Source organism: Bos taurus, chromosome 23 (genome assembly GCF_002263795.3).
Source record: "Bos taurus isolate L1 Dominette 01449 registration number 42190680 breed Hereford chromosome 23, ARS-UCD2.0, whole genome shotgun sequence".
Taxonomy (NCBI): Eukaryota; Metazoa; Chordata; class Mammalia; order Artiodactyla; family Bovidae; genus Bos; species Bos taurus.
This window is the reverse complement of record NC_037350.1, coordinates 44,155,972-44,181,033: the sequence shown is the minus strand read 5'-3', so window position 1 is coordinate 44,181,033 and position 25,062 is coordinate 44,155,972. Positions and strand designations below refer to the sequence as shown.

The following is a 25,062-nucleotide window of genomic DNA, read 5'->3' as shown; positions in this document are numbered from 1 at the left end:
TCCAGATCGAAATGTTTAGTGATATGCCAAGATGCCATGCAACCTTCAGAAACTTCCATCCTGGACTTCCCTGGTGGTACAGTGGGTAAGAATCCACCTGCCAATGCAGGGGACATGGGTCCCATCCTTGGTCTGGGAAGATTCCACATGCCTTGGAGAAACTAAGCCCGTGCATTACAACTACGGAGCCTGTGTGCTGCAACTCCTGAAGCTGGGGAGCCTAGGGCCTGTGTTGCACAAGAGAAACCAATGCAGTGAGAAGCCCATGATTTGCAACAAAGAGAAGCCCCTGATCACCACAAAAGAAGTAAGTAAGTAAGTGTTGGTCGCTCAGTCGTGCCCGACTCTTTGAGACCCCATGGACTGCAGCCCATCAAGCTCCTCTGTCCATGAGATTCTCCAGGCAAGGATACTGGAGTAGGTTGCCATTTCCTTCTCCAGGGGATCTTCCCAACCCAGGGATAGAACCCAGGTCTCCTGCACTGCAGGCAGATTCTTTACCAACTGAACTACAAGGGAAGCCCATAAAAGAAAAGCCACAAGAGAAAGCCTGTGCATAACAACGAAGACCCAGCACGACCGAAACAAAACAAAACAAAACTTTAAACACTTCTAACCCAAGAGCACTGCAGTGGTATCCATGGAGTCTCCCCAAGAGCTCTTGCTTATACGTGGACCACTGGGCTTCAGGGCCCCGCACCTGACTGCCTGCTGCTGGCACCCCGCTCCCCTCTTTGCACACAGGCTTCCTTAAGAGTCACACGAGCACACAGACAATATTGTCCCAATGAATCATCACTGGCCCTGAAGCCACCTCTCACTCAGGAGGCAGGAGAGGGATGGGACAGAGTCTTGGCATGAATCCTTGAAGAGAGAAACTTGGCTTGGTTACACATATTTCTTTTGTTATAAAATCCTGATTAAAATAGACATCTTTCACTTGACACAGGAGATCTACAGTTAGTATTTTTCTCCTCTACTGTAACCAAAATTCACTTTTCGCCCCACCTTTGGACTTGACCATGAATATGATAACTCATAAAAACAGAAAATTTCCCCCAGTTCCTTCATAGCAAGGTCCAGGGTAAACGCCTTCAGGAAGGATAAACAAATGCTATTTTGGGAAAGTTGTAGGAGGCACTTAAAAGGCAGAGGCCTCACACCCAAGTTTCCCTTCTTAATTAGCTGGTTAGGGTATAAAGTGAGGACTTGGAGTGCGAGGGGTTTGGCTTGTGTGTTTTGGGGGTGTGTATGTGCGTGTGTGATCGAGCCTGTATATGCATACAAGAAGAATCCTAGCATACAGAGAGTTTTGTTATTTACACCAAGATGTTGATAGTTTCACAACAGTTTCTAGGAGGGAAATTTTTTCGCCAGCTGGCGTGCTCTAATAGGGGAAAGAGAAGGGAACCCTGTGGCTGTTTTTGCAGACACTGTGTTAAGAACTTCATGTGCATCACGAACTCACTTTGTGCTTAAAAATCTGTTTTTCCCAAGTACCTTCTAAAAGTGAGTTACTAGGCAAAGGCTGGGAAACAAAGATGAATAAAGTACATTCCTTAACGCCAAGGAATTTACAGTCTAGAAGGTGAGGCAGGAGAACAACTGGTGATTATGATCGGGTGTAATAACTATTATGCAAGAACTCTGTACAGAGTTGTTATGCAGAAGCTCTTAGGAGGGGCACCTCTGCTTAATCTCAGCTGAAGGTGCCAAGCCTTCAACCAGGCAGTCAGAGCAAGCTGGGTAAATACCAAGACTTCCCTAAGGAGGTGTCATTCACCATAAGTTTTGAAACACTGGTGCAGAACTGTAGAGACAGCTTCATTGCAGGGAGAGAAGAGAAACACAAGAAAGCTGCTAGAAGCAAGAGAGAGGGCTTGACAAGTTCAAGGACACTGCTCAAATATGTAAGGCTGGGAGGCAAGGCCATCTTAAAGACTTCCCATTTATCTTGATGGCTGTGGGAAAGCAGCAAAGGCTTGAAATAGAAGAAAAGTACAAGATTCATTTTGCATTTCATGAAAGTAAATCTCAGCATGCTGAATAAAGGCATGTGATGAGTTTTGTTTGAGTTTGATTGTCTGGAATGGTAAAGGATGGAGGACAGAGACCTTGCAACACATGTTGGTTCCTATGATCCCCCGACTATGATGCTGGCTCTCAGCCTAATTTTCTCCCCATGACACTTTTTATTGGAACTTCTAGTATGTTATAAAATAAGCTGATCTTGGCTCATTGTCTTGCAATGTGGTGAATGGATTATGAAGAAAGTGAGACTGGAGGCAGGGGACTGGTCATGAGGGTGTTGAGCAAAGAAGGAGTGGCAGTGATTCCAGGAGACAGAATGGATGCAACCAGGGAGGAGTGGGTGGGAGAGACAGAGGCGTCAAAGATGACTTGTGCCTTGCTGGCTCAGGCCACTAGGAGGATGGTGATAAAACAATAGCTAACATTTATTGAGCATTAACTATGTGCCAGGTACCATTCTATGTGCTCGACAGATAGGAGCTCAGTTCTTATAACAACCCAGTCATGTAAGTACCACTTTTGTCAGAGGAGGAAATAGAAAAAGAAAAGGATAAATGGCTTGCCCAAGGTCATATAATTAGCAAGAAACAAATTTAGGAGTGGTCAGTTTATAGAGGTACTGAAGACAAAAAAAAAAAAAAAAGGATGGAATTGCCCAGAAAGTATCCATTGGTGAGAAAAACAAAAAGCCAAGGTCAGGACCTCGGGGAAATTCCAATATTTCAGGAGATGGTGGAGGAAGAGATGCTTGTGAAAGAGATAGAGTTGAATCAGCCCAAGAGGTTGAAGATCTCAGAAGACAATAGGGTGATAGACGCCAAGGGCCCCCAGGTTGGGGTTGCCATCTGACTTTCCAGAGGCAGAAATGGAATCCGGGAGGAAGTGGAACTTCCAGTGAATCCGGGATTGACTGGAGTCCTAGATATCCTGTGCTTCCTGCTGCTCCACGGCTGCTCTGCCATTCCGGCAGCATTTGGAAGACTGACGCGTGGTTCTTATTTTTGGACACTTGGTTATCTGGAGTGATAAGAAAGGAGGGACTGGAACTTAGTTATGCGTTAAAATTCAGATCATCCCTTTACTATAATGCTGGCTGTTCATTTACTTTCCTCTGCATGAATTTTTTCTACTGGAACACTTAATGACTTTGAAAATTAACTGGTTTTCATTTTATCTCCAAAACTGGCTAGAAAGTACCTAGGAGGAGAAGCAGACCCCAGTTTCTCCCCCACACACTCACTGTTGGTGTCGTTAGACTTGACAGCTCACAGCTCACCAAGTTTCTTGGCAATCCTTATTATTTGCAATAATTACCAAGGTAACCGCGTGGAATATTTTCTCTGAATTAAAATTCAGCATAGCACATCAATTCTCGGGGATCTCTGCCTTCTCAGGCCACTGGGTAGTTGGTCAGTCCCTCTCCTTTTCCTGAACTCTGTTAGGTCCAGAAGGCGTGGTGGTCTGCTGGTCTTCATCCTTGCAACAGCACTTCTGGGGCAACTCCTTTGGGTCCCCAGAGGTCTTTAATCCCTGTCCACTCTCCCTTCGGAGGCTAGTCACAGCCACATAGACCTTCTGTGTATGTCACTCACACCACATATTTACTTTTCCTTCAAATTCTATATTAAAAAATCTCTTGCATAAACCAGCTTGATTACTTGCATCCTTTATAAAGGTAAACACTTGGCTTGCTTTTTGAAAGAATACTGCCTTTCCACCTGAATGTTTCTATTTTTATATTCTCCTTTCTCTTGCAGTGCTTGCAGCTAAACTCCCAATTTAGTGTCACAAAACCAACAGACTCTCTGCTTGTATAGCTCTTGGCCAAACTTGTCAGTTTTTATTTTATCTGTTTACTTGTTTGGCTTAAAGATCTAAAGAGACAGGAATTGTGTATGTACTTTTTTTTAACTCACCAGTGCAAATTCTATCTGCAATTTAAGCTCACTGCTTTTTAAAGTTAGGGAGTTTGGGATGGACATGTACACACTGCTATATTTAAAATGGATAACCAACAAGGACCTACTGTATAGCACAGGAAACTCTGCTCAAGGTTATGTGCTGGCCTGGATGGGAGGGGAGTTTGGGGGAGAACGGAGACATGCATATGTATGGCTGAGTCCCTTCGCTGTTCACCTGAAACTGTCACAATCTTGTTCATTGGCTATATCGCAATATAAAATAAAAAGTTTTTTTTTTTAATTGCAATATATGGTACCAGAGGCAAAGAGAAGAGGTACATTCTAGAAATATGGTCCTGTGGTCCCTAGAAATGGATGTGGGAAGGGCAGATTTATCCACTCCTGAAGCTATCCGGAGCAGTGCAGTGGCATCTTGAGGGATGGGTCAGTTTAGTCTAAAGCTAGAGGTCCGTTTAAGCTGAGAACTAGACGATGAAGCATCGGGATGGAGGGTGAAGGAGCTTATTAATCAAGATATGAGCTAAAGTGAGTGGTCTCACTCCTGGGAAGCTGGAAGGATGGGAGGAGGGCTCAGAGAGAGAGAAGTTGGGCTGGTTTAGGATAAATTTTGCTAGGTCAGGGAGTCTGAGCCCCAATTCCCTCTTATCTTTCATTTTACATCCTCTTGCTCTCATTTCTCAGAAAGATGCCAGTAGGAAAATCTGAACTGAATAGGAAATATGACTGGTGATATAAAAATGCTGAAGAACCTTAAATGAAACTGCAACCTACTACTCCTTTTAACAGTGGAAGCAGGGAAATCTTGAATGAGGCAGATACAAACCACTGGTTTCCAGAAAGTCGACTCCAAAACTTACAGTAAAAATTAGGTGTTAACTTCCAAGATTGTTAAAAGGGAAACTGTTCAAGATGAATGGGAGGCTAAAAAAATATGGTTTAATTAACTATGAGAAATCCAATCTGAAGCCATCCTGATAAAAAAGGAAAAATACATTTGTATAATAAGCCAGGAAGAAGTCTTATTGGAGTTACTTGTAAAAAAAATCTACATAAAAAATGGAAGGAGAGGAATATAACCAAGGACAGATATAAAGATGGCTTTAGTCTGTCTGTGAAAAAAATAATTTTGCAATAAAATAAAAGAAAAGCTAGCGTCTCCAACGAGTTGAAACTTGCAAAAACACTCAAGCAGAGTAGTAAAAGGGTCTTTAAAACCTGTATTCTCAGTAAAGATGTGTAGTACTGCTCTGCTTTTGTGACTTTTAATAATATAAAAGACCAATAGAGAACATTTCTTTATCATCTATAATAACTTGGTCTTATTAATAGCATATTTTAATTACTAATAATTTCATACTTTAGAACAGCTTACATATGCTACTATTTTAAACAGTATTTGATGTTTTTTAACACATTTTCGTATATGAGAAAATTGAAACTTTGCATTCGCTATCATTTCACTTAAGGCATTTTGTGTTTTGCTTATATATAATTTCGTTTTGCATCTTTGCAACTTGATATAAAACATCTATAACAAATTTCATCCTGCATAAAGAAACAATTACAGTCCATTCAAGTGAAAGAGGTTTTATCCTCTGATCATTTTTTTTCTGCTTTAGATATCTACAAACCATGTTTTCTCCACTGCCCTCGGCATAGCTTGAATCCTAAATTTTTAGCGAGAACTGAGCTTGCATACACTCAGTCTAGAAACCATGCCTTCACGATGATTGCCTCATTCTTCCTTCTTCTTTTTCAAACATCCGTGTACAAGGTCTTCTGTTTTTCAGGTTTTTGTTTTTTTTTTTCCTCTTGACTTTTCAAATTAAAATATTTGCCATTACTTGTTCTGATATTAAGTGTTTTTCCCTTGTCAGCATCCAGGAACAGAGCTTACATAAAACTATACTTCTGTTTTTCTTTCCTTCTTATTTACATTTAATCTTGATGATGTCTTGCTCTTTTTTTTTTCCTATCTGAATCCTTGACTTCAGAAGAATTGACATGGATCTCTGTATACCTCACTAATTAAACCTGTCCAATTGACATCTTGTGTCAACTAAACAGCCTCGGTCAGACTTTCATGTCAGCATCTTGAGATAAGTAGCAGGTGATATTTTCTCATTTTATATTGGGAAAAGGCAGACAGAGACTAAATACTTTGTCTGAGTGAGGGGTTGTTTAATTAGTTGATACTAGTTCCTGGTAAGTTATATAAATTACATTTGGACCACGATATCATTGAGTTTCGCTTTCCAAAGAATTGGGTATTCTCGTGTTTCGGCATTCCAGCTAAATTATAGATTGGGTGATTTTCCACCCTTAAATTCTCTCTTTTTCCAGTGTGTTATTTATTCTTCTGCTCTTACTGTAGAGGGTGGTGGCTATTCCAAGGGCAGCTGTACTTTCAGATTTAGGGTTCTTTGGAAGGGAAGGAAGTATTTGAAAAATTACTAAGAATTTATTATTTATTTATCCTTTCTAGACCATGTCACTAGGGTTTTGAATTCATATCATCTTATCTTTAAGCAAAAGGAATAAAGTAAGTATAGATTTGATGGAAAGAAACTAACAAGTATGTTAGGATTAAACTGTCCTAGGTGTTTTCCAGTCCTCCTTTGAAAGTAGAGGAAAAAAATCCATGCTTTAACCTAGATAAATAGATAGATACTAACCAACCAAAAAGGAGCAGTGGGTGCTTGGTTAGAAATGTGTACTGTGGGAATTACATGCTGTGGTCCCATTTTGTGGGATTCAAGTCACCACCAAGTGGCATAATGCTCCTTGGAAAGGGAGGTGATGGGAGAGAATTGAGAAAAAGGAGGCGGCTCCTGCAGAGACCTGGTCATTAGTCCAAAAAGATAGTTTCTTCCAGATAATGTACAAAAATAGAATGGCTGTTGGGGGAGAAAGAACAGCCAGAAAGAAACAATGCTGTAAAAGGCTTTATCTAGCAAATGTTAGCCCTCCCTGACTAGTCTTGAAACAACTTTGGAAGAAAGTCTTTAAACAAGCTACTTTGCAGTTCCCCAGATCTTTTCCACTTTGTAGCAAGATAACGTGCTTTACATGAACATTATCAGTTTCAAGATTCTCTAACTAATGCTCCCTGCTTCCCTCATATCCCAGGAAGGAGGAGGGCTGAGAACTGGGCCACGGGATTGATGCCTCATCGTCTTCTGCCTCCTCTTCCTCCTCTTCAAGGGAGTCTTCACAAGGACCCGGGGAACAGGATTGTGGTTGTCAAGGCAGAGAGGGTCTGGAGGGTGGACAGAGTTTGGGATGAACAGATGCAAACAACATAGAGAACAGATAAACAGCAATGTCCTACTCTACAGCACAGGGACCTATATTCAACGTCCTGTGATTAAGCCCTAGTGGAAAAGAATATGAAAATTAATATGTATATTCATATAACTTCATCACCGAGCTGTACAGCAGAAATTAGTACAACATTGGAAAGAACTCTACTTCAACAAATTAAATAAGCTATAAGGATATATTGTACAGCACAGGATATATAGCCAATATTTTATAATTTTAAATGAAGTGTGGTCTATAAAAATGTGGAATCATTAAGTTGTAGTCAAAGTATAAGTCACTCAGTGGTGTCCAGCTCTTTGTGACCCCATGGACTATAGCCCACCAGGCTCCTCTGTCCATGGGATTCTCCAGGCAAGAATACTGGAGTGGGATTCCCTTCTCCAAGGAATTTTCCTGACATAGAGATCAAATCCTGGTCTCCTGCATTGCTGTGGTTTCTTTATGGTCTGAGCCACCAAGGAAGCCCACATACCATGTTTATGCCTGACACTAATATAATATTGTAAATAAAAAACAAAAAAATAGTCTTCAACACTGCTTTCCCTGGAGTCTTCAGTTCAGTTCAGTTCAGTCGCTCAGTCGCGTCCGACTCTTTGCGACCCCGTGAATCACTGCACGCCAGGCCTCCCTGTCCATCACCAACTTCCGGAGTTCACTCAGACTCACGTCTATCGAGTCAGTGATGCCATCCAGCCATCTCATCCTCTGTCGTCCCCTTCTCCTCCTGCCCCCAATCCCTCCCAGCATCAGACTTTTCCAATGAGTCAACTCTTCGCATGAGGTGGCCAAAGTATTGGAGTTTCAGCTTTAGCATCATTCCTTCCAAAGAAATCCCAGGGCTGATCTCTTTAGAATGGACTGGTTGGATCTCCTTGCAGTCCAAGGGACTCTCAAGCATCTTCTACAACACCACAGTTCAAAAGCACCAATTCTTCAGCGCTCAGCCTTCTTCACAGTCCAACTCTCACATCCATACATCACCACTGGAAAAACCATAGCCTTGACTAGATGAACCTTTGTTGGCAAAGTAATGTCTCTGCTTTTGAATACGCTATCTAGGTTGGTCATAACTTCCCTTCCAAGGAGTAAGCGTCTTTTAATTTCATGGCTGCAATCACCATCTGCAGTGATTTTGGAGCCCAAAAAATAAAGTCTGACACTGTTTCCACTGTTTCCCCATCTATTTCCCATGAAGTGATGGGACCAGATGCCATGATCTTAGTTTTCTGAATGTTGCTTAAAATTCAGCCAAAAGCCAACATCTCCTAAGCTTTCATTTTGTTCCATTTTTCTTTTCCCTATATTCCTCTACAATAAATCAACATAATAAGGTAGCAACAAACACAGTGTCATCACTCCACAATCTCTGCTCTTGTGAATTGTGTGTAGGAAAGAAATGTCCTTCAAAGTCTTTTGACTTATTTCACTGTCCTTAGTAAAAACTACTGTAAGAGAAAGATAATAATCAATAAATATTAAATAATATGAACAAGCTAAAGAAACTAAAGAACCTCTTGATGCAAATGAAAGAGGAGAGTGAAAAAGCTGTCATAAAATTCAACATTCAGAAAACAAAGATCATGGCATCTGGTCCCATCACCTCATGGCAAGTAGATAGGGAAACAATGGAAACAGTGAGAGACTTTTTATTTTCTTGGGCTCTAAAATCATTGCAAGTGATGACTGCAGCCATGAAATGAAAAGGCACTTGCTCCTTGGAAGAAAAGCTATGACCAAACTAGACAGCATATTAAAAAGCAGAGACATTAACTTTGCCAACAAAGGTCTGTCTAGTCAAACTATGATTTTTCCAATAGTCATGTATGGATGGGAGAGTTGGACTATAAGGAAAGCTGAGCACAGAAAAATTGATGCTTTTGAACTGTGGTGTTGTAGAAGACTCTCGAGAGTCCCTTGGACTGCAAGGAGATCCAACCAGTCAATCCTAAAGGAAATCAGTCCTGAATATTCATTGGAAGGACTGATGCTGAAGTTCCAATACTTTGGCCATTTGATGCAAAGAACTGACTCATTGGAAAAGACCCTGATTTTGGGAAAGATTGAGGGCAGTAGGAGAAGGGGATGGCAGAGGATAAGATGGCTGGATGGCATCACCAACTCGATGGACCTGAGTTTGAGCAAGCTCTGGGAGTTGGTGATGGACAGGGAGGCCTGGCGTGCTGCAGTCCATGGGGGTCGCATAGAGTTGGACACAACTGAGTGACTGAACTGAACTGAGCTGAACTGAACTGAATATGAACAAAAAGTATATGGATGTTTTTTAAGCTTCACAGAAAAAAAGAATTTAAAGACATCAATTTCCAGGAAAATTATTCTTGTAACCAGTCCAAAAAGCTTTTTCTTTTTTTTCCCATCAGAAGAACAAACTAAAGAAGTAGAAATGCCAAATCAAACAAACCCTTAGCATTAGATATATTCTGGAACTTGTGAAATTGAATTAGCATTTTATTTTTATTTTTTTTTTTGAATTAGCATTTTAAAATGAATCCAAATGCCCCTTTAAATAAGTAACCCTCTTTCCCCAATTTTTCCCCCAATGATGACAGGCAGTACACATGCAGTTCACTGCATGCTCATATTTAAGAAAACATATTATTGGAAGAGAAATTTTCTTCCATCAAAATCCTAGTTTAAAGAGGGAAACTTGAATTACTTGTATGTTGGCAGCTGATGAGAATAATAAAAATAATCCTTGTATCAAATCTTTTCTCATGAAAGGAAGGGGATGAGAAGAAATACAGGCAGTCAGAGAACGTTTCTAAAACTCTTGGTGGCTCAGATGGTAAAGAATCTGCCTACAATGCAGGAGACCCAGGATCCATCCTGGGTTGGGAAGATCCCCTGGAGAAGGAAATGGCAACCCACTTCAGTGTTCTTGCCCAGGAAATCTCCTGGACAGAGGAGCCTGGAGGGCTGTAGTTCACGGGTTCACAAAGAGTTGGACATGACTGAATGGTTAATAAACTAGCTCTATAGTGAAGACTTTCCTTTCCTGCAAATGACTGAGTCCAAAACAGGAGATTTGCAAAATGTGGGAATAATTTTAACTCGTTTAATATTTTTCTAATACAAATAAAATCCAGACCTAATGCTGACATAGTCCATACACTGACACTGTCAAAATCAGTAGATTCACTAGGAAGGAGTTCTTCATGGCTTCTGTGGCTTTTCTTTTTTGTGCCCCAGATGCATCCTGAGGATGTCACAGTGTGAGCCCTGCAGACATTGAACATTATGCTGGCACGTCGCCAAGATATTAGCATTACCTTCATAGGTCACCTGGACAATCTTGCTCTCTTACATCATCACCAATCGTTTGATCCAATGACTGTAAATTCAATAACCAACCCATCTTGCTAACATTCTCTGCCCATTCTTAGCCCCTTTGCCACAGCTCCTAACCCCTCTCATCTCTGAAGATCTTTTTGCTATTCTTTAAAATATTCATTTAGCCTCTTTCATTCCATGATTAGCTCTTGCATCATTCTAGGATCACCATATCCCTGCTTCCCTGATAGCTCAATTGGTAAAGAATCCACCTGCAGTGTAGGAGACCCCAGTTTGATTCCTGGGTTGTCGGGAAGATCCCTTAGAGAAGGAAAAGGCTACCCCCTCCAATATTCTGACCTGGAGAATTCCATGGACTATACAGTCTATAAACATGGACTTTACAGTCCATGGGGTCGCAAAGAGTCAGGCATGACTGAGCAACTTTCACTTTAAATTTAGCTTTCCCACCTCAGTGACTGTCTTTTTTGATCGTGGTCAATGACTGTCCCTGGTGCTGCTTTTTCCCTAGTGGAGTTTATTAATCTATGTCTATCTGTTGACCTGTGAATAGGAAGTTATTGAACTTGGAACATTGCCTACATCCGTTGGATCATCGAAAAAGCAAGAGAGTTCCAGAAAAACATTTACTTCCGCTTTATTGACTACACCAAACAACTGTGGCAAATTGTTAAAAAGATGGGAATACCAGACCACCTGACCTGCCTCCTGATAAACCTGTATGCAGGTCAGGAAGCAACAGTTAGAAATGGACATGGAACAACAGACTGGTTCCAAATCGGGAAAGGAGTACATCAAGGCTGTATATTGTTACCCTGCTTATTTAACTTATATGCAGAATACATCATGCAAAATCCCAGACTGGATGAAGCACAAGTTGGAATCAAGATTCCTGGGAGAAATATCAATAACCTAGATATGCAGATGACACCACCCTTATAGCAGAAAGCAAAGAAGAACTAAAGAGCCTCTTGATGAAAGTGAAAGAAGAGAGTGGAAAAGCTAGCTTAAAACTCAACATTCGGAAAACTAAGATCATGGCATCTGGTCCCATCACTTCATGGCAAATAGAAGCGGAAACAATGGAAACAGTGAGACTTTAATTTTGGAGGCTTCAAAATCACTGCAGATGGTGACTGCAGCCATGAAATTAAAAGATGCTTACTCCTTGGAAGAAAAGCTATGACCAACCTAGACAGCATATTAAAAAGCAGAGACATTACTTTGCCAACAAAGGTCCATCTAGTCAAAGCTATGGTTTTTCCAGTGGTCATGTATGGATGTGAGAGTTGGACTATAAAGAAAGCGAATTGATACTTTTAAACTGTGGTGTTGGAGAAGGCTCTTGAGAGTCCCTTGGATTGCAAGGAGATCCAACATGTCAATCCTAAAGGAAATCAATCCTGAATATTCATTGGAAGGACTAATGCTAAAGCTGAAACACCAGTACTTTGGCCATAACTGATGGCCAATACTGATGCAAAGAACTGACTCATTGGAAAAGATCCTGATGCTGGGAAAGACTGAAGGCAGGAGGAGAAGTGGACAACAGAGGGTAAGATGATTGGATGGCATCACCAACTCAATGGACATGAGTTAGAGCAAACTTCGGGGGCTGATGAAGGACAGGGAAGCCTGGCATGCTGCAGTCCGTAGGGTCGCAGAGTCGGACACGACTGAGTGACTGAGCTGAACTGAACCCGGAACACACAAAATGCTTAGAATAACTTTTTGGCACCGATGTGACCGATGTGGACTTAATTATCATATGTGCACATGAAATTGAATACTAGAAGCTTCCTGATTTCTAATATGAAAATGAGTTTCAAATGAATCATTTTCTTGCTACTTTCTTAAGGTAGCTTTATCAATTTCAGCAGGATACCAAAGGATTTTTATTACACAGAAGTTGATAATGAGGATGAACCTTTGGCTTATTTATTTATTTATTTATTTTGCCATTCTATATGGACTGCAAGGAGATCCAACCAGTCCATTCTGAAGGAGATCAGCCCTGGGATTTCTCTAGAAGGAATGATGCTAAAGCTGAGACTCCAGTACTTTGGCCACCTCATGCAAAGAGTTGACTCATTGGAAAAGAGTCTGATGCTGGGAGGGATTGGGGGCAGGAGGAGAAGGGGACGACAGAGTATGAGATGGCTGGATGGCATCATTGACTCAATGGACGTGAGTCTCAGTGAACTCCGGGAGTTGGTGATAGACAGGGAGGCCTGGCGTGCTGTGATTCATGGGGTTGCAAAGAGTCGGACACGACTGAGCGACGGAACTGAACTGAACTGATATGAGATGCGAAAGAAACTTTTTTCAAATAGAGACATGGTTGACACATAAAGTTGTGTAAGTTTAAGGGGTGTGGTGTGTTGATTTGACACATTTATATGTTGCAAATTGTTACCACGGTAGTGTTATCTAGCACCTTCATTACATCACATAGTTCTATTTTTGTGGTGAAAACATGTGAGATCTACTCTGTTAGAAACTTTCAACCATAGAATGCAATACTGTTGACTATATTCACCAGGTTACACGCTACACCCTCAAATCTTACTCATTTTCTAGGTTTATATCCTTTGACCAACATCACTCCCATTTCCCTCATCCACTTCACCTCCATCTCCTGAAAACCACCATTCTCTCTTTTTTTTTTTTTTACATTGAGCAAAATTCCCTGTGCTATACAGTAGGTCCTTGCTGGTTATCCACTGTAAATATAGCAGTGTGTACATGTCACTCCCGAATTCCCGAACTATCCCTTTCCCCAATCCTTCCACCTGGTAACCAGAAGTTCATTCTCCGAGTCTGTGAATCTGTTTCTCTTTTGCAGATATTACCTTTCAAATGCCTGTATTACAGTCTTATATTAGCTTCAGGTGTACAGCGCAGTGATTCGATAGTTTTATGCATTACAAAACGATCACCATGATGAGTCCAATTACCATCTGTCAGCATACAAAGTTATTACCAACGTTATTGTTATCCATATTCCCCGTGCTGTACATTAAATCCCCATGGGCTATTTATTCTACAAGTGGAACTCTGTACCTCTCAATCGCCCTTACCTATTACACTCAGCCCTCTCCTCCCTCCCCTCTGGCAACCAGCAGCTTCGTGTCTGCATCCATGAGTCTGTTTTTGTTTTGTTGTTTTTAAGATTTTACTTGTAAATAAAATCACATGGCATTTTCTTTCTCTGTCTGACTTATTTCACGTAGCATAATGCCCTCTCATTCTAGCCATGTTTTCATTTATGGCTGAGTAGTAGTCCACTGGGAGAAGGCAATGGCACCCCACTCCAGTACTCTTGCCTGGAAACTTCCATGGACGGAGGAGCCTGGTGGGCTGTAGTCCATGGGGTCGCTAAGAGTCGGACACAACTGAGCGACTTCACTTTCACTTTTCACTTTCATGCATTGGAGAGGAAAAGGGCAACCCACTCCAGTGTTCTTGCCTGGAGAATCCCAGGGACAGCGGAGCCTGGTGGGCTGCCGTCTATGGGGTCGGACACGACTGAATCGACTTAGCAGCCGCAGCAGCAGTATTCCATTATATACCTGTGGAATAGTACATGTATTATCTATACCCCACACCTTTATGCATTCATCTATCATATCAATGGACTCTCACGTTCTATGTTTTTGGATGCACAGGATGAAGCTTTCCGGAGCACCATCCTATTTCCTGTGCTAAATACCACTAGATCTTGACAGAAGGGGAAGCTGTTTGTTCATGACTCCTGGAGGTTGTAATATGTCACAGGGTAACGCCTGCCATGCACAGCCTTTCATAACAGTGCTATGCAAAGTAGAGACTTAAAACAGTCGACAATACAAGACTGAACTGGTGGCCTGGACAGCTTCACCGAGCCCACAAAAAACCAGCTCCCTGCTCCTCGTGCGCTCGCCCAGCAACCTAACGGCTGGCCGCTCGTTTTTTGCTGAGCTCAATGCCACTTCTCACCCCAAATTTACTGGCTTGGCAAAGTTGCAAATTTTATTACGCAAAAGTTGAGAAAGAGCAAAGCTGAGGAGTGCTAAAAACAGTACCTTTTGCTACTGTGTAGCATCTGTATTTGGGGAGCAGGGTGTTTTATTTATAGCTATCTATTAATACATTAGCAAAAGATACAGAAAGAAACACACACACACAAAATAGCTTTATCAAATAGTTTCCAGTGTTCAAGTGTAACATTAAAAACAAGAACAGCAACAGAAAACTATTCTATTGGGGGAGAAAAGCCATCTTCTTGACCTCTCTCTCCCTTCCCTTCCCTTTCCTCTCTGAGCTGGACTGTGGCTGCAAAGAGCCTTTGACCTGCTTGGTTCTGGAGGGCTGGGCTGGAGCCTGGGGCCTGGGGAGGGAGGTGGGATCCCTTTTATTACTTTGTCCAGCGACTTTAACCTTCTCCTCTCCTCCTCCCATCCCAGCCAGCCTTCAGGGGGAGAAGCAGTGGCAGCATTTAGCTTGTAAAACTGGTTTGTTGGGGTTCTTCCTCCCTCCCGCTCTTGCTTCTTGGCAAAACGTTTTGCTGGGCAGCTGCCCTGCAGATAGCTGCCTTCTCTGCACTTGGAAGGGGCTCCCACTTCCTCCTCCAGTAAGCACGGCAGGAGGACAGACCCAGCCATTGCCCCAAGATGCACAAAGAAAAATGGAAACACAGACACATTCATGTCCGTGTGCATCCTGGAAATTTCAGATTAAAAGAGGTGGGGGCTGGATGGGTCTTGGAACCATGGGACCCTCCCAGATCTGAGACCTCGTGCATTGACTTGAACAGAAGGTCTGGGGTGCTGGGAGGGGGGTCAGAAGCTGCTGCCTACATTTTGTATTTATAATTTAAATAAGTCACCAGATGACACAGCCAAGGAGGGGAGGGCGGGCTGTGGGAAGGTGTGTGGGCAGGTGCATTTTGCTTCACTTTTCCACCTGATCGCTGGGTGCTGCTGGCACCCACAAGGGCATCCTCACCAAAGTGGGGGCAGTTAAGAGATGGGCTTCCTTGCCAGAGGGTATCCCGGGCTGGACCCAGAGAGACTGGGAGGGGCTGGGCGGTAGTTTCTGGGGAGAACAGGTAGGTACTAACTGTGGCCAGTGTTTTGTTAAATTTTGCAGGAGGTTAAAAAAAAAAAAAAGAATGGGGGTGGGATACAGTTCTGCCGAGACACATTGCCCAGGGCACCTCTGCTTCCTTAGGGGAAGCTTGGATCCTGTGAATGCAACTCAGGTCTTCTCTGCGCTTCTGGGTCCTGCTGGTGGGAGGAGGTGAGAAGATGCTGGCCAGAGCTGGCTCCCTGCCAGGTGTCAGCCAGTCTGAGGGGAGCTGTGCCCTCCTTGGCCCCCAGGGCGGGGCAGAGGTCAGCACACAGAGAGGAGGCAGAGGGCCCAGGCAGAGACCCCTGGATGGAGGCCTCTCCTGGGGGGCCGGGAGGGAGGGTTCCTGACTCTTCCCCCAGAGGGCGGGTGTGTGGAGGTGGATTTAGAGTGACACACGATGAGGAAATGGAAGAAGCATCTATTTGATGGTGTCCCCAGGAGTGAGACCCAGACAGGTCTTTCTCTGGGTCAGGAAAGATGCTGTAAATTTATCCCAGGGGCCTAACTCAGCCGCACCAAGGACTTTGAGGAAGCCAGGAAATTCTGGGCACCTCAGCTGTCTCACTTGAAAAATGAGGCTAATTGAAAAGGCCAAGTGTCTTGTCTTCATGTCTTCTTTCGCGCAAGACAGCAGGCTGTCTCCTCGGATAACTGCCCTGTGGGAACCTCAGGGGCTATGTCATAGTTACGGAGACAGGAAATCGCTTTGAAAACATAAACACATTATTATTAAATGTGAGGTATTATCTGATCCCTTATTCAATGAGGGCATTTCCTCCTTCCGAGCACGATCCGCATGGCATGTTCACCTAACCCTGCACAGGGACACCCCTTGGACTTACAAGCAAAAGCCATAGGAAAACAAAGATCCAGAAAAGATGTCCCGAGGTAGAGAGTGCGTAGACTCTTTCGAGGGGCAGCCTGCTTTCTGCGTCAGGCGTCAGCCCTTCCCTTCCTAAGCTCCCTCCTCAGGTGGCTGCCTTGCTTTCTGTTACTTATTTGGAAGCCGAGGCTGTGCCTTTTTGGCCTGAACATCCGCCCCTGTAGCTCTCCGTCTCCCCCTGGCGTTCCTCTCTGCCTATTTCTTAAGATTGGTGCCCCACCCCCTCCAAGGTGGAGGGGACCCGGGGAAGCGAAGAGGGGGAGAATACAAAAATAAAAAGTTCATGGGGCGGGGGGGGGGCCGTTTCTAATCAGCAATCCTGAAAGGATTGGGTATGTGCCTAAAAGGATTCTTTCTTTCTTTTAAACTTTCTTTCCTTGACAATCCTTCTCCAATCTTTCCCACTGTGGACGCAAAGAACTTGAGGGGAGGAGGATCAGAATTCAGAGAAAAGTGTGTGGATCTATCTGCCAAGATAAACTGACCCCGAGTCGGTGGGGAGAGGGGATGGAGGGAGAGAGTCCCCCTGTCTGATCAGCACTAAGGAATCAGAGAGACATAAAAGGCAAGTGAAGCGAACAACAATTAAAAAAAAAAAAATCCCCCCCCCCCCCCCCGGACACAACAATACAATCTATTTAAACTGGAGCTCATACTTTTCATACCAATGGTATGACTTTTCTGGAGTCCCTCTTCTGATTCTTGAACTCCGGGGCTGGCAGCTTGCAAAGGGGAAGCAGACGGCTGCGCGCCGCACGGGCAGGTTTACCAAAGGTCCCTCTCTAATGGGTATTTTCTTTTTCTTAGCCCTGCCCCTGAATTGTCAGACGGCGTCTGCCTCTGAAGTTAGCAGTGATTTCCTCTAGAGCCCGGCCTTATCTCCGGCTGCACGTTGCCTGGTGGTGACTAATGACACAATAACATTGTCTGGGGGCTGGAATAAAATCGGAGCTGTTTACCCCCACTCTATAGGGGTTCAATATAAAAAGCCGGCCGAGAGCTGTCCAGGTCAGACGCGCTCCTGCCTCCGCGCTGGGACCGGCGCCTCCAGGGTCCGCGCGCCGCCGCCGCCGCTGCCGCCGCCGCGTGCGTCCTGGGACCGCTCGCTCTGCCTCTCCGCAGAGCAGAGACTTCTTTTTTTCTCTCCGTTAAACAGCAATCAGGCCGAAGTACCATTTTGAGATCCGGAGAACCCGAAGCGCTTGGAAAGAACTGAAGCTGATTTTTTTTTTTCCTGCACTTTTTCTTTTTTTATTCCCTTCGAGTTTAGTTTGCAGGGGGAAAGATTTTGAATCCTTCCTTTAATCCGCTCCCCTCCCCAGAATGGATTATTTCCCCATGATTTTCGCTCTGCTGTTTGTGGCTTTCCAAGGAGCTCCAGAAGCAGGTAGGCACGGTGACTTGTAAAATCCTTGAATACTGTGGTCTTTTTTTCCACCTTAATGCTTTTCTTGCTTCTGTTTCTCCCACTGCGTTTTTATGACTGCCGCTCAGAAATCAAGTGTAGGGGGGTTAGTGCTCAGAGCTGCTGAAGTTTTCTAGCAGTGGGGGGGTGGAATCCTCTGTGTAAGACCATTGCTCCTCTAGCATTAAAGTGACATGATTATTATTGCCTAGTGTGTTTCTTGGCTTTTAAAAATATGACTTAAAGACAAGATGTAATTTAGCTAAATGTGTGTTTGCAATCTTTCTGTTCAGACAGGTAAAAGGACATATAGGTATTTATATCTTATTCAAATACTGTTTTAATAGTGTGTTAATGTGTAAAATATTCATACTTTTCAACTCGAAGCCAAGGAATTTTATTCAAGTCATTCAAGCAGTTTATGCACATTAAAATCACCTGCAGAACAGTCTGGGGAAAAAACCCTTCAGGCAGTTTCAGGGCGAAGCAGATGTTTTCTTTAAAATTTGTCATTATTGACTGTGGGTTTCTTTTGGCAGGTTTTTGGCACTCACAACAGTGTGAGCTCCATTTCCAGTGTTATTCACCTGTCCTGGGAGGGGAGCTAGAATAAATCTCGGCTACCAAGGGATTTAGATAGTGTGTGCGCATCTGCCCGTTTCTCTCTTTCTAGGGTCAATGCACTTTTTTTGTCTTTTCGTGACCCCGACTGAAGAGAAAAGGATGTCAAGGGAATGAAAATCCTGGAATGTGTCTGATCATTTGAAATGTACAAAATTGGGCAGATAAGCTGCAGGGCTAACTTGTCAGTAAGAGGAGACAAGGCTGCCGTGAGGAAGGGGGAGCTGGTAGATCCCACGCACGCCCTCCAGTTCCCGGGATTTAGAATCCAAAGCCCACAGAACCTTGTCTGGGTTCCAAGAGCGGCTGCTTGGTGATCCCTTCAGTCTGGGGTTCGCCTGTTCAACTGACTTCTCTCTTTCCAATCACCTCCCCGAAGCTCTGGATTTCCACCTAAGTTCTAGAGGTGCTGCTCTTCTGAGCTACTCCCTGCCTTAACACAAGGTGGGAAGCAGTGGGTACTGAATGAAAGGTCATCCCGCCTGGGGAAGTGGCTCGGAGTCTAGGGAAAGACAGTATGACTTACTTAGTTTGAGGTTGTTTTGGTCATCAGCCCATTTTAAGCCACGGTAGGCTGCGCTTGGTTCCATGTAGAAGCCAACCTAAATGTCTCCTAAGCAGTGTTTCTAAGTATTTCCTTGAAGGCTGCGTCCTTCGTGGGGCTGGCAACTCCCTTTTCAGGTGGTGGTTTCCCCTGCACTTGTTTAATCTCTCTGAAGGCGGATAAGCCAGTGGCGACACAGGTGAAGTCATGTTAAGGAGAGGGGAAAAAAATCATCCTTTTTCCTCTGTGTTTCTTGCCGGAGGCTGGTGGTGTGCTTCATCTGCTTTTACCTGCTCTGCTGGGTCTGGCATCCACGCCGTGGCCCGTGTGCCTCCGGGCCTTGGAGCAGACACCTCCCTCTGACCTGATGTCTCTCTCTCCCCAGCGGTCCTGGGCACCGAGCTCAGCGCGGGAGCAGAGGACGGCGGGGAGAAGCCGGCTCCCGCCACGCCCTGGAGGCCCCGCCGGTCCAAGCGCTGCTCCTGCTCTTCCCTGATGGATAAAGAGTGTGTCTACTTCTGCCATCTGGACATCATCTGGGTCAACACTCCAGAGTGAGTCTCTAGAGGGCATCCTTACTCTAGGCTTTCTCCCCTCTGGCTCCACGGGAGACCGGAGCCCCAGTTTCTCTGGTTATTGTCTGGCGTGGTCTCTGAAGGTAGCACAGCTGACCACAGGAAAGTGCCTCCGTGGGCAAAACGCCCCTCCAGAGGGTGTCAGGCATCTCGGGGGTTGGGGGAAGATCTTTGTATTGGGCCTAGGGGTGAATGTTCTCGAATTCTCTGGGTTGAGAAGCCACTGCTGAGGTCATCTGTGGGTTCGTCTAACCTGTGCTTCTCATGGGAGCGTAGAGACTTAAGAGGCAGAAGTGATGACAGAGACTTACAGGCTGTCTCCTCATTTTACTTTTGGAGAAAACTAAGACCCAGATTGTTGAATTTGCAAGGTTGAGTTTGTGCAGACTGAGACCTGGAACTTGAGTGTCCCGACTCCTTTGTCCTTGCCCTTTGGAAAAGCCTATTTCACGACAGCAGTAGGAATACCCTGATCAGATTTCTCTCCTGCCTCCAGAGTGAAGAGAGCAGTTTCTCCCCCTTACTTCCTGCAAAGTAATTCATTCATCAGAAAGAATTGTAAACAAAAAGGCACTGATTGTACCTGCAGAGTCCTGTTATAGCGAGGATGACCAAAATCCAAACAAAATCAAGGCAAACCAAACAAAAACCATGGCCTAACATTTAGCAAGGTGACAGTTCCAAGGGGAGGACTTTACTCCTTGGGTGAGAATCATAATGAACACGTTGGAAATTACTGGAGAGCCTTCTGGCAAAGAGTCCTTCTATAGCCACATGATCATCACCAAAATCAGCGGAGGTGTGCAAATATGGCACGAGCCGCGCTCCAGGTGGCCTGTTTTGTCCAGCCTCCCTGGGGGCCCCTTTTAGCATATCCACGTATCACTTGAGTTGAAAAATCAGTTTTCAAAATCATATGAGTCATGGTTTTGCATGGAAGTCCCCCACCTGCCAAGAGCTGTTAACTAAGTAGAGAGAAAAGGAAGAAAATATGAAACAGATACCAAAGCAGAAATGTCATAGTTTTGGCCAAAAAGCAAGGCTGCTGTGTCAAGAAGAAACCGAACTCTGTCGAGTTGACATGCAATGTCATTGACTTAGAGAACGTGATTTTCTCCCGGTTGGGTCCACACCCTCAGGGCCATTGATGGGCACATGGTCCTGACTGTTACCGCTTTTGACTCTTAAGTTTCGCTACCAAATGCTGCGGCATGCTCTCCTTCTGTTTTAATGGAAGGCGGTTGGCCCCAAAGAATGCAGCCTTTGGAGAGGATTAATTATGCTCATATCGTCTGTTTCTCTCTTTCCATAATAGGCACGTTGTTCCGTATGGACTCGGAAGCCCTTCTAGGTCCAAGCGCTCCTTAAAGGACTTCTTTCCTACAAAGGCGACAGTCCACAGGAAGAGATGCCAGTGTGCTAGCCAGACAGACAAGAAATGCTGGAATTTTTGCCAAGCAGGAAAAGAACTCAGGTGAGTAGAAACACCTTTGTTTTTGATCAGCTTTTTGGCCTCCTGACCTTCTTCCTCTCGTGATGCCGTCTTCTTGCTTTGAAGAAAGCAACAGAGATGCTGAGAACAACCAGCCTTCCTGTTGCTGAAATGTCCTCCCTACCTGTATTTTAACAGGGACCAAGACTCCATGGAGAAAGCCTGGAACAACCAAAAGAGAGGGAAAGACTGTTCTAAGCTAGGAGAGAAGTGTCTTCATCAGCAGCTCGTGGCCGGAAGGAAAACAAGAAGGTAAGAGACTCTTATGAACAGCTGGTCCCCTTTACCTATAAACAGTCTCCAGTCATTCTTACCTCTGTGGGAGAAAGGCTTAGAAGACAATATAAAGCGAAGGGAGGAAAGGGAAATCTCTGTGTTCTTTAGACTTAAAAGAGCCAAAGAATCCTTCTCAAAAGTTTTTTTGATGTAATGGAAACTAAGAGAAAAATAATAATAATTTCCCAGTCGGTTCAGAAACAGTGGTTTACATAATTCAGTCTGCTGCCCTTTAGCACACACACCACTCATCCAAACAAAAATCTGTTTAGGGACACCTCTGTCATTTGGTCACATCTAGTTTTTGCATCTCTGAGTCAATATATTTACAGCTTTCCCTGAGAAATTAAAAATCATTTCAGGGAAAATTTATTTTTTTTAATCATGTATAATCAAATTCGTCAAAAACATAGCAGTTATTCAAATGGCCAAAGGGAAAATAAAGTCATTAAATAGGGTTGGTGAGAGTTAGAACATGTCGTTTTTCAGGTTTATTTATTTACTTTTTTAATAGGGAAATGCATTCGGTGGAGATTCAATGTCATTCTCAAGAGCTTTCTTATTTTTTTAATCAGTCATGAGCTGGGATCTGGATTAATAACACCCCAGGGTTGCTCTGAGGGGCTCTATAGGGATAAACCTTCCACAACCTAAGCATCTTGAAATTCACAAGCTGTGGGGAGGAATCCTGCTTTCAGATCTGTCCTATAGTCTGATTCCCTCTCATGATCAGAGGCATTTTTTTCCTAGAAATCCAGTGGCAAGACGTTCTAGGAGCCAAGTGTTCTGAGCACAGGCCAGGAGGTCATGGATGACTTCTGAGTTGTTTACTACTGTCTGGGGCCAAGCTCAGTGCTTCCCATGTGACCTTAAAGTCTCCATATTTATGAACTCAGGCCACTAGTGCTCCTCCAGGCTTCCCTGGTAGCCCAGCTGGTAAAGAATCCGCCTACCATGCAGGAGACCTGGGTTCAATTCCTGGGTCGGGAAGATCCCCTGGAGAAAGGATAGGCTACCCACTCCAGTATTCCTGGGCTTCCCTGGTGACTCAGATGGTAAAGAATCCACCTGCAATGTGGGAGATCTGGGTTCAGTCCCTGGGTTGGGAAGATCTCCTGGAGAAGGGCATGGCTACCCACTCCACTACTCTTGCCTGGAGAATCCCCATGGACAGAGGAGCCTGGCGGGCTACAGTCCACAGGGTCGCAAAGAGTTGGACATGACTGAGCACAGCACAGCGCTTCTCCAGATGGCAAGATTATGTAAACCACTGTTTCTGAACTGACTTGGAAATTATTTTTTTCTATTAGTTTCTATTACATCAACTATTAAATCAATGTTACTGTTCTTCCCACCCAAAGAAAACATTAAGCCTGCAAAAATGATAGTTTTTAATTGCCATAAGACGTTTGCTTTGGGGTCCTGCCTGTAGGCCTTCTTGTTTTGAATTCCTTTCCCCCTCGAAGCCCGCTTCAATTCCTCACGTGATTGCGAATTTGAAACCTTTGCTGAGTAAGTGTCTCCATACAATCCCACCAAAGTTGGAACGGTGCTTGGAATAGGGCTAAAAAAAGAGAAGAAAGTATCTCTAGTCTACCTTAAAATCGTGCTTTAAAATTTCTTTAATTCCCAGCTGCTGTAGATATGACCACGTCACCCCTCTCCTTGCTCACTGAACCCTGCCTCACCCTAGGCATCAGAGGCAGTTTATTTTCATTTGAGGTTAGTAGAGAAGCACGTGGTCGTGGTTGAGGGTGAAAGTTGAGGATCCAGATTTAGATTTGTTTGTGCCAGATTCTAATTTTAGATGTTTCTTTTGCCCAAGAATAATTTTTTCAAAAAAAAAAAATTTTGTTTTCTCTTGTCTGGTTTTAATAGGTTGGAGGCCATCAGCAACAGCATCAAAACATCTTTTCGTGTTGCCAAGCTGAAAGCCCAGCTCTACAGAGATAAGAAAGTGATCTACAACCGTGCTCACTGAGGGCAGGTTTTTGGGGCCTGTCTGAAGCTCCTCGTCCACAGAGAGCCCTGGGCCTGACTCTGTGCGCTGCCCACGGGGCTGGGATCGAGGCAAATGCATCCTGCCTGGTCAGATGATTTCTTGTTCCAGACTGGCAGGGGACCAGCACCCTGGGTGCAAGCATTCCAGGAAAGGTTAAGGAGCGCCCCCAGCCAGTCTTGTCTCCATCCGAGCTGTTTTCATCCATCTCTCCTCTATGGGGGTGGCAATGGGCCCCGCAAAGAAGGCAAAGAGACCCAGTGACCTGCAAATTGGGATTCCTCCTCCTGCCGGAGGAGGAGAGGAGATTCCACTTGTGGACGGAGTTTCCAAGAGGGTCCGAAGGGAGTGTTTGTGTCTCACTCAGGCGCCTGGCACATTTCAGGGAGAAACTCCAAAGCCCCGTGAAGATTTTTCTAAGGAATGCACAAATTGAAAACACTCGAAGGACAAACACTCGAGTAAAAATGAAAAAAAAAGGCCTGTTTCTCTAATTCATAAAATGCAAAACTGAAAGAAACTGTTACTACTGAAAATCAGAATGAGTTTCATGCATAGGAGACTACCTCATCTGTATTGCACTCTGACAAAGCATTTCCCACCTTTAATTATTGCCTCCCAAACTCTTCCCCCGCAAAAAAACCCCATCCTAGTTCCTAGCCTCGTGGAAGTCTGTCTAATGCATCAATAGTAGATATAACGTTTTCATGGTCATCTACTAGCTCTGTTCCCTAAGGAAAAATGAAAAGATCAGTTGAATCAGGAGTTTCCCTCACTTACCTTGATTTTTGGAAACACAATGGTGTAGGGTTGTTGTGGAGAGATATTGAAGGGTGAACATTGGTGATGCTTTAAAGCAGTAAAATTATTTTCCTTTATTGGCTCATGGAAGAGGTTGGATTACGTTTTGATGTACTTATATTTTTATAGATATTTATATTCAAACAGTTTATTCCTTATATTTACCATGTTAAATATGCGTTTGGGCAGGCCATATTGGTCTATGTATTTTTTTAATGTATTTCTGAATGAAATTGAAAATATGCTTTGTTTTGCCTGTCAAGGTAATGACCTTAGAAAATAAATATTTTTTTTCCCTACTGTACTGATTCTGAATCATCTCTGAAATTTCTGAGAGGTGAGCCACAGTGATAAGATTCAAAAAGGGGAATGAGTAAAGATGGTTTCTTGGAAAGGTGACAATCAGAAGAAAAAAGGATCTTAGCAAACGACAACAAGAATTTGATTTATATCTTAAAAGTTGCTTTTTGATTGCATTTGTGAAGCTGCTCAGTCGTGTCCTACTCTTTGCGCACCCATGGACTGTAGCCTACCAGGCTCCTCAGTCCATGGAATTTTCCAGGCAAATGTACTGGGTTGCCATTGCATTTAGCTAAACACCAAACAAAAATTCAGCTTTCACACCTCTCTTTTCCTACATAGCTGCTCTCTGCTTCCTCACACCTGCAGACTCTCCAGGGACTTCATCCATTAACTTGGCTTGGCCTGTTAGGATCCAGCAGTTTAAACTGATGGTGTGGTGAGAGGTGCTTTCTCCATGTTAATAAA

At 43.9% G+C, this 25,062-nt stretch overlaps 1 protein-coding gene across 1 annotated transcript; it reads left to right on the top strand.

Moving 5' to 3' along the window:
- The first annotated feature begins 17,610 nt into the window (after positions 1-17,610).
- EDN1 (endothelin 1) lies at positions 17,611-24,594 on the top strand. The gene is given in 5 exon segments (NM_181010.2): positions 17,611-17,968; positions 19,537-19,705; positions 21,042-21,200; positions 21,357-21,470; positions 23,373-24,594. Coding segments are annotated over 5 exon segments (609 nt in total). The 5' UTR covers positions 17,611-17,904; the 3' UTR covers positions 23,476-24,594.
- Positions 24,595-25,062: the final 468 nt, after the last annotated feature.